We start from the raw sequence: 10,124 nt of genomic DNA on the forward strand, positions 1-10,124 counted from the left end.
TCGGCACGCGTGCAGTGAAAAAATAGCATTGACTGTGATAAAAAAAAAATGCTCGACGCATCAGCGAAATATTCCTAGCTAGCGCTGCCTTGAGTTATAGAGTATTTTCCCGTTTCAAGCAATTTCTTAGACCCAGTAGAACCTGAGATACCATAAATATCTTGGTGATCTGTTGAATTCATGGCGCCGCATAATTAGTGGAACGTGATAAAAAATATAATTGTCGGCACGAGTGTAAACAAAACACTGACAAGTGAAGAAATAATACAAAAATACTCGACACATCAGTGGAAAATTTACAGTTAGTACTGCCTTGATTTAAAAAGTATTTTCCTGTTTCAAGCGATTTCTAAGACCAAGTAGATCCCGAGATATTGTTTTTTTGAGAAAATTGCAAGCCGAATTTTACAAGTCCATTCAACTCTCAATGAATATCGATTAATTGCACGCTCCAACAACGAACGCTTTGCATTCTGTTAAGTCTTAAACATCAATACATTGGATATTTAACTTGTAAAATCAAACTTAAGAAAGTAATGCTGAGGAGAGTGCTTTTAACTGCCCTATTGGTGGCCAAGTGGCAGAAACTTTTATCTTATTCCAAATGGACACGAACATGAAAGGCTTAGTCTCGCTTGATCACTTCAAATTTGTGAGTTCTTGAACTATTTAGCATAACTTTCTTTTGTATTTTGGTGCGGGTTATCTGCCAGTGCGGGTAATCTGCTGAATCTTTTTTCTCATTTTGGCAAAAAACGACCGGTGCGGGTAATCTGCCGTGCGGGTAAACTGCCGGAAATTACGGTACACCTGTACCATATACCACAAATTTAAGATGTCAGACTCGCGTATTATTCTGTTACAAAACAGAATGACCATTTGAGAGCAGTTTGAAAAATATGGAAAACACTAACCTAAAGCTTACAAGTGTATTAAGGTGATTCCCTAAAAATAGCACTTGACATTACATTTTTCAAACTTTTTGTGGTTGTTCCTAATCATGCAGGCATTCGAAATGTGCGATAAAAAAACACATGGTACGGTGCCCATTTAAGAGTCATAACTCACCAAAGGTGCATCAAAAATCTGTGCAATGGCACCCATTAAGTGTGTTTATCTTTTTTTCTGAATACTGGTGTGTTTTAGGATATCAGTAGTCAAACACATGGATTTGATATTAAAAAGTCTCCATAGATACATTGCATCATCTTAAAGGAACAATTTGATATGTGTTTCTTGGCAAAAATGTACATCTTGGATCAGAGTTGACAAAAAGTCTTTCTAGTGTACATCCTCTAGGGGTGGTAAGGTTCAGGTCACAAGTGAAAGGGTAAATAACCATTTTTGACAGTAATTTTTTTACCTGACATTAAAAATTTTTCTTACTTATTCAGTGGAAAGGCAATGAATTATAGACTAATTTAATGCAATAAAAAAAGGTACCTTACAGTGCTTGTTTAAGAGAAAACAAGCATTTATTTTGCTGTCGAGCTTAGCTAATTGATGGAAATCTCTTAAGTTGTATGTGTGCATGCGCTCATGCGCTCACGCTAATGATGCTAAAATCGTGTGCAGTAGGGATGCACAATGCAACACTGAGGAATTACCTTAATTAAAAAATAGAAAACATGTACCGTGTTTCTATCAAGTAGTTGTATAAATCTAATAGCGTTCTATCACAAAAGCCATTCTCTTATTGGCTACGTTACTCGCTATCTATTCTGTGACAGATAATGAGTAGCGTAGAAGTGTGTGCTTGTTAACAGACAGATGGCCACTTTTTTTTGCATTTTCGAGGTCTCTGTGAAGACTATTTAGATAAAGTTTTGAACAAATAGTAGATTTATACTAAAACAATTAGATTATTTGCTCTCGATTTCTATGTGTCACAGTTGACTTGGGCTGCGCCATCGTCACCTATCACGCAATAGAGATCTCGAGCTCATAATCTAATTGCTTAATAGAAACACAACGGAAGTTTGGGAGAACAAGAAATGCTGTGGGAACACAAGCTAACAGACAAGGGTTTCCAGAACTTTTTTGAATTCTCCCAAACTTTCATGAGTTCTCCCAAACTTTTTAGAAATACTGCGACGAAAAAATGAAACACAACTTGTTTACTTTAATCATCAAAATGTAAATTCTCTTTGTTCCCACCATCATTAAATCAACAGCTCGTGCCAATTCTTTGTTTCTAAGGAGTTTTTTTACAATAACTGTCTAATTTCTCGCAAGCTGATTGGCTCATTTTTATCATCAATAAAAGTACAGAGAGAAAAAACTTTAATTTATGCAAGATTTCAAGTCCAACTTTCAGCTGTCAAACTGACAACTTTTTAACCAATGAGACTTTATGGACTTTTTTAAATAGCCAATCAAAAAGTGAGAAAAGCTATTGACAATGTTCCCATGATTTTGAATAAAATTCACCTATCTTTGTTTATGGCAAGTTTACAGCATCTTTTCCCCTCATTTATTCCCAGCATTTGACCATTTTGGGGTCTTGCTATTGTAAAAAACAAATTGATGTCAGTTTTTTATGCGTCTGTCCCCTTATTGATGATAAATTTCATCATAACATTGTCAAAGTTTACTGCAGAACCACTCGCCTGTGGCTCGTGGTTCCCCAGCCACTTTGACAATGTTATGATGTAATTTATCATCAATAAGAGGACAGACGCATGAAAAAAATGACGTCAATTTGTTAAATAGAAACACAATTTTAAACCAGTCAGCACGCATATTTTTGTTTAAGTTTATGGCATCCATGAACTAATGTTAATGAGACCTGAGAGACAATATCTCAAAGACAGGCACACACATTCTGCATTGTAACACTTTATTTCAAAGACATGTAACACTATGAACCTTGTGTCACACGCATAAGTAAATCCCAGTAATATGGGTAACATGCCACCAATTCCTGATCTCAAAGTCCATCAGGGATTCCTAGTTGAAAACAATCACCCCCTTTAGATATCACAACAAACCTTTCATTTCCTAAGTAAGGCCACTGTTATCTACATCTGTAAAAGACAGTGTATCAATGGTTCCAGTCATGTCTCTCACATGTCCACCTCATGCCCCTGACCTCTAGTCAAGTACACGCTCCTCGTTGTATTCAGTCTTCTTGTTTGTGCCAATCCTTCGCCATTGATTTTTCCTTTTCCCTCCCACCCTCCCACGACTGGGACCCTTGCTCTACACATCTGAACCCCTGATACTACGCTTTAGGACCATCTTCCAGCAAATAAACAAATCATTTAGATCTATAGAAACGTTCGTCATGAATAAGGCTAATAATCTGTCTCTCCCAACACACACACACACACACACACACACACACACACACACACACACACACACAAAGTGGGCGCAACCTTTGACACTACAATTTAGAATGTCATGTATAGATAGTGAACATTACTATTCCACTACTTTTAGAAAAACATATATCCGTAGATACTTATGATATCATTTGCTTATTATAAAAAAAAATAAATAAATAAAAAAAAAAAAAAAAAAATAATAATAATAATAATAATAATAATTATACCATTAATGATTACAGGCTATGGCTATCTGTCTCTCTGCAAGCCTTAGACCTTGTCATTCAGGGTGCAATGAACACAGACTTTGTATTTTGGTGACTTTCTGTTGTTTGTTATTAAAGGACGGTGGCAGGGAAGTACACCCATTAGCTGCACTTTACCCCACAGTAAGGCTCTAGCCCACTGGAGACAGGTCCAGAGAAATTCCTATTCCAAGGTGGCTAGCCCCGGTACCACCTGATCTGTACTCCCCCCAGGAGGGGCTCCCCCTCCTGGTTCCCTCAGTCCCCCGGGACTGTGGGATATGGGCCTCACCCCTGGAGGCAGGTCTGGAACTTTTATTCCAGGGTGGCTACCCCCGGTACCACCCGATCTGTACTCCCCCAGGAGGGCCCCCTTCCTGGGCCCCTACTCCCCAGTCGTCCTTCCCTGCCACCCAAATTTACCCACAGCCAGTGTGTTATTTCCTAAATGTAGTACCGTTAGCGGCAGCTCAGACCAGGCCTCGAAAGAGGATCATTAATTTGGACTATTTTCTAAATGGCCTTTATAATAATCAACAATAAATTGTCAGTATAAAAATGACTGTCATTGGTTTCAACAGCGTGCTATATGAGACCTCAAGTGGTGTGTTTTTATTAAAGGAGTTCAGACACTCTTTCAAAAGATTTACAAAACAAAATACTGTTTTGATACAGTTGTATCATATGATCTGTGACATCATCCTGTGTCCGCAAATTCAGATTAAAACTTGTTGAAGCCAATCTCTACAAATGTAAATGTTCAACCTTGTTTTGTCCTGTTTTAGAAAACAGCCTATAAGAATATCTAACTTGACGGAAATACAGAACTAGCTCAAGCTGTTGACTTAATGATGGTGTGTACAAAGATAATTTACATTTTCATACAAGAATTTAAGAGGGGATTTTCCTTCCTTCTTCTCACAGTGCCTTCTAAAAAAAATAGAAAACATGTTCCTTTTCTTTCTATCAAATTATATGAATACTCAAGTTTAGCGCTGAAAACACAGCTTGTCTTCCCACCACATTCCTTATTCTTCTGAACTTCCAACCTTGATTATATAACTTGATAGACAGAAGGAAAATGTAAATTTTCTATTTTTTACATGAAGCACTCAAGGAAGTGATGTGAGTACTCAAGAGGTAGGTAGGAACACTTTGCTGTGGTTTATGTTTCACCCTGCATTTCTTTTGTACTCTTGTCACTATCTCACATGCTTTACAACCAGAACAAAGCACTGTCAAGCTGTTTTTCTTTGCTAAATTAAGCATTGCTTTGCTTTGTTCAGTAGTAAAATATATTTGTTTCCGACGTCTTCCCATCTTTGTTATTTGCAATCAAATCACACCAAACCTACAGTAAAGCTACATATATACTGTAACGATCTTTACATATTTGTTACAGCAGGAAATGTGCCATTTATTGTTCTAAGGGAATTACTGCACCATCAGCTCATTTTAAACACACTGTGTTTGATAGAAAATACTTGACTGAAACCACCTATTCCTTAACATGTCATTTAAAACATCGCAAAACCCCTTCACAACAGAGCGATAAAATCACAATTACCACACCAAAGTCTGATTGTTTCATGTTCCGGTGAATGTAAGCTCACATTGTTCAGACGTCTAAGGTAAACATGCATGTATGCAGCGCTTAGTTGTAGTCTCAGGAAACGAAACTAGAACCTGTAAAACATATGTTGTAATGTAATAGCTGGGTAGCAAGTTGACTTCAGTGCTTCCAAACTTTTCCATGAGCAATGTGGCATAATCCAGCGTGCCATCTATTGTCTCAGGCTAGTCTTCTTTAAGTGAAATTTTGGTCAATCGTAGAGCCATTGCGGGCTCAAAGCCATGTGAAAAATACATCTGTTTTCTCCGCTATGACTTGAGTTCAAACACGAAATCAGTAAAACATTTTGAAAATAAACTCTATTACTTCTCTACTACTATTGAAAAGAGACAAAGCCAACCTTCTTGTACGGGTTACCCCTTGTCCTTCTTGTTCAGAGCAATCATCCATCCATGTAAGAACCCTACCAGACGTGATGAAAAGATTAGAAAGCGAAGGAGACGCAAAGCATGAAACCGAAAGGAAAAACTGATATTATTACTGACATTGAAAGAATAAATACCTGTTTGTTTGTGTTCCTTCGTAATGAATAGTTTTCCGTTGCCCGAGATGTATTCAATCGCGAAAGAAGCTCAGTTCTCACCTTTCTTGATGAAACTCAAGACTAGATGGATGACAACAGCGATAGCTCTTCAGATCAGCGGTACTCTTGGAAAATGATGAACTACTTTGTTTACGGTGGCATAACATGTCATTATCCGCACACGTGACTAAAAAAAAAGTATGTAACTCAACCGTACCACAAATCAGTGAGCAAACCTCAAAGGGTGCCTGTCGTGTCTGATAGATATGTAGACGCTCTTTATAAAAAACAAAGCACTGCTACGAATATGCTGACAACCTTGCATCCCACCCGTGTTAGTATTCTTCGCACGTATTCTAATTATATTGATAATAAAAATGCCTGAAACTAAATTCTTCCACAAATGAAACTACAGCTTTATAGTGGACCTAATGGTAAAAGAAATAAAAAAATCAACTGCACTTTGTTCTTTTATAAACACGTAAGAAGCAAGAAGAGAAGACAATCATTCCCCTGTTGCTCGTGTTTGTCCCCTATTTTTCTGTCACTATGTTCACTTCCTTGTGTCAGTGCTTTCCGATCAAGACTAAACAAAGTCTGCAAAGTTATTGGTTTCTAAAGAAACTGTTGAGCGGCGACGGCGGGCCAGTGAAACACTTAGCTGTTTATCAACCTGAAGTTGGTTAAGGTAGTTTGACCGCCATAGTGAGTTATATGGTGAAGCCGACGTTTTGAGCGCTAGGCCTTAACTTCGTCAACGCAAAGAGTGACGAAAGTGGGGAAGTGTCTTTATATAGTAAAGCACGGAGTTGAGCTATTAGACAGAAAATGCGTGACGCCTAAAAATCCAGGACTCTGTTTCAGGTCGTCCTTGGGTATTTTAAACTTAGTGAAAATTATGTTCTGAGAAACATGATTGTGAAGTTTGAAATGGTGCTTGTTGCTCGATTTGTTGAGCATGACTGATCTACTCCAGCATTCACAGAAGAATAAAACCATTCCTCTAATTGTGCAAAAGACGAAAAAATACCCACTAAAGTTTAATCTCTTATTTTTGTTTCGCCAAATGACAAAATATATCATTTAGGCCGGGTTGGTCGAGACTCGAAAGCCGGTTAACGCTAACCCAGGATTAACTGATATATATTGATTGTTCTTGTAAATGTTTTTCACTGCTTATGTTTTCGGTACTTTGAGATTAATCAAAGTCAAAACAGAAGGCAAAACGATAACAACAGGAAACCTTACCGCAAAGTTACAAAACTAAATTGAAATCAAAATTCTTGCTAATCCTGGGTTAGCTTAATCGGGCTTTGAACAAGCCGGCCCTGATCTCCCTGGCCAGTCATCGTCATAACATGTCGTAGGTCTTTTCTTTTTGTCTCCATAGTGTATCACAAACTTTGGAAAGCTTCATGTGATCTTTACGAGATTTAGTGCCGAATTGCATTTCACGTTGAATTGTATAAAAGTTATAGTAGGGTAAGTTATTCAATCTACCATTGATTTTTTTTCTTCCTTTCTCATCGATTCCATTGATCTGTACAGGCCCGCAAATGATCCCCAAATTGTACCGCAAATGATCCCAGGACCGGAAATGGTCGCCTTGCGATAAAATTTGGAAATTCGAGGACTCGGGAACAGTGGATTTAAAATTTATGCAATCGCTTTTTTATTACTGTACCCTGGGTGCCAGAAGTTTTTCTTGCGCGGTTTCTGGTGCCGGTCATGTCTCTACTGTGACCCGCGCGAAAAGCCTCTGGAGCAGAGCGCGATTTCTTTGACAGTGCCGAGCCAATGACGAGTCAGTTTAAATCTGTTAGTCCAGAATCTGGACTAGAAACCTGATTGGCTCATAAGGACAGCTGTAAGGACCTCCCATTTCTATGCGTCACAATTGACTTGGGCTGCGCCCTCATCACCTATCACGCAATAGAGATCTCAAGCTCATAACCTAATTACTTAATAGAAACACAATGGAGGTTTGGGAGAACAAGAAATGCTGTGGGACCACGAGCCGACAGACGAGGGTTTCCACAGCTTCTTCGAATTCTCCCAAACTTTCACGAGTTCTCCCAAACTTTTTAGAAATACCGCGACGAAAAAATGAAACACAACTTGTTTACTTTGATCATCAAAACGTAAATTCTCTCTGCTCCGCCATCATTACATCAACAGCTCGTGCTAATTCTGTATTTCTATGGAGTTTCTTACAATAACTGTCTCAATTCTCCAATGTGTGTTCTTGAGATTTTCGACTTGTTACTTTCGTGTATACACCAGGGGCCCGTTTCTCGAAAGCCCCGTAAACTTTTCGGGCCCGTAAAGCCATTTTTAGCTCATCTGTATCTAAAAACGAGAAGCGTATACGCCTGAAACTTCTTGTATGAAGGGAACCTCTGTTCATATTAAAAATATGTGAATAAAACAGCTCTGTAATGGTTAGGTTCGAGATTTTGCTATAGCTTTCCGGGCCCGAAAAGTTTCCGGGGCTTTCGAGAAACGGGCCCCAGAGGACTCACAACAACAACTCAGTGGGGCGATACAATTTTATCAAACGTCTCTTGTCAAATCCCGTCGGAAAAACAACTAAAACGTCTTCTTCTAAGCAAGTGATTCTTCAGATGCATTCCATCTGCTTTTCCTTTTAGGATATGACGTCAGCAAAAATTTGAAGAGATGAAGTTAAAGCAGCTGAAAATTTGCTGTTCAGCTGTGCACTCCGGCAGTCGCCAAAAACGGCTTCGTGAATTTTGAAATTGAACCGGAAGTCAGATACGGAACCACATACCCACATTCGGGATTATTTTCCGTTTGTTACTTCTTCTTCAATATAGCATATGCACAAGTGAACCCGCTCTGTAGCTGTCAGCCTTCAATAGCTGTCCTAGTAGATCGGAGCTAATCGCGGTAGGCGAAAATTGGCACTTCCCAAAGTGGTATGGTTTTTTCAGTATTTAGTATATTTATATTTATTATATTTATTATATATTAGCCGATTTCGCTTATTTTCTCTTATTTCCCTAGAGCATACGAGAGATCTTTACTGAGTCACGTAGGAGAGCAATCAATCGTGTCTATTAATTTATTTAATTTATCTGATTTATTTTGAACTGATCCTTGATCCTTGATCCTTGATCCTTGATCCTTGAATCCTTGATCCTAAGTATGGTGCTAATCATGCAGCTTTATGCATAATGACTTTATTGTATGAAAATATCCCTGTCTATTGTTCGTTTACACAATACACCTGATGTTGCATATTTTTCTAAACACTTCGGATCTTTCCGACTATTCTCCACAAGTGTGAGATCGTGTTGGTCTTTGTTTAAAAACTTCCGTGACACATGATAAATTTCTGCCTGCAAATGATTAAACTGCAATGCCACTGGCTTGTGAAAAACTTAATGAACGGTCACGTACCATTTGTGCTAATATTATTGCACTCTCCCATGCGAAGTTCTTGTCAAATGTTTTCTCGTTTCTTCTGAAACGAGGTAGCTTCAACTCTTGTCCGAGCTTGCCGTGACCAAGCACACAGTAAACATAGTTTCAAGCAGATACAAAAAGCATCAGTCGGCAGACCTGTAAAAAGTGCAAAACCTACTCTACAAAGGAAAGGTAAGAAAGCAAAGGTCGTTTGCCGTCCTTGCCGATTGGTGATCAATGAAGTGCTTGTCTATGGCCGTTATTCGTCTACATGCACACCTTTAAAATGGTTTAATAATATAATATTCTTAGATCGTGAAGTGACATGTTTTCCTTGGGGGGTACTCCCTTATATGGGATGTATAGGTATGTGCGGCCCCAAAGGGTACGGTTTTTCAGCCGTTTTGGTCATAAATAGGGTTTTTACAATAACTGCTTAATTTCTCTTGCTCTGATTGGTTCATTTTTTTCATCAATAAGAGTACAGACGGACAAAATTTTAATTTATGCAAGCTTTCAAGAGGGGGGGTGAATAGGTTTTCGGATTGACGGATTTGGCCTTAAAAAGCGCATGGATTGTGGATTTTTGCGGTAAATCGAGCGGATTCGCCATGTATAGCCATGTATAGCCTTGTATGGTATGCATGGCCATGTATAGCCGTGTATTGCCACGTAGCTCCATGTATAGCCAAGTATTGCCATTTACAACCATGTGTAGCCAGGTAGAGCCATGTTTTGTTATGTGCAGTGATGTAAAGACATGTATAGCCATGTATAGATAGATATGTAGAAAGAAAGATAGATATATAGAAAGATAGATAGAAAGCCATGTACAGATAGATGTATAGATAGATGGAAAGATCATTCTATAGCGATATCACTACCACGTATAAACATGCATATTCATGTATAGCCATGTGTCAGTAGCCGTGTGTAGCCATGTATTGTCAGCTATAGCCATGTTT

General features: G+C 38.5%; 1 protein-coding gene across 3 annotated transcripts in view; it reads right to left on the bottom strand.

The window, feature by feature from the left end:
- LOC145492975 (E3 ubiquitin-protein ligase TRIP12-like) overlaps positions 1-5,892 on the bottom strand; it is a 53,282-nt gene extending 47,390 nt beyond the window's left edge. For all 3 annotated transcript variants that reach the window (XM_081472353.1, XM_081472352.1, XM_081472351.1), the window contains exons 1-2: positions 5,710-5,892; positions 5,548-5,610 (exon numbers count right to left, since the gene is read on the bottom strand). In XM_081472353.1, coding sequence (XP_081328479.1) covers positions 5,548-5,597 — 50 coding nt within the window. In that variant the 5' untranslated portion in view covers positions 5,598-5,610; positions 5,710-5,892. The remainder of the gene's footprint in view (positions 1-5,547; positions 5,611-5,709) is intronic.
- Positions 5,893-10,124: the final 4,232 nt, after the last annotated feature.

This window comes from Orbicella franksi, chromosome 7 (assembly GCF_964199315.1).
Source record: "Orbicella franksi chromosome 7, jaOrbFran1.1, whole genome shotgun sequence".
Classification (NCBI taxonomy): Eukaryota; Metazoa; Cnidaria; class Anthozoa; order Scleractinia; family Merulinidae; genus Orbicella; species Orbicella franksi.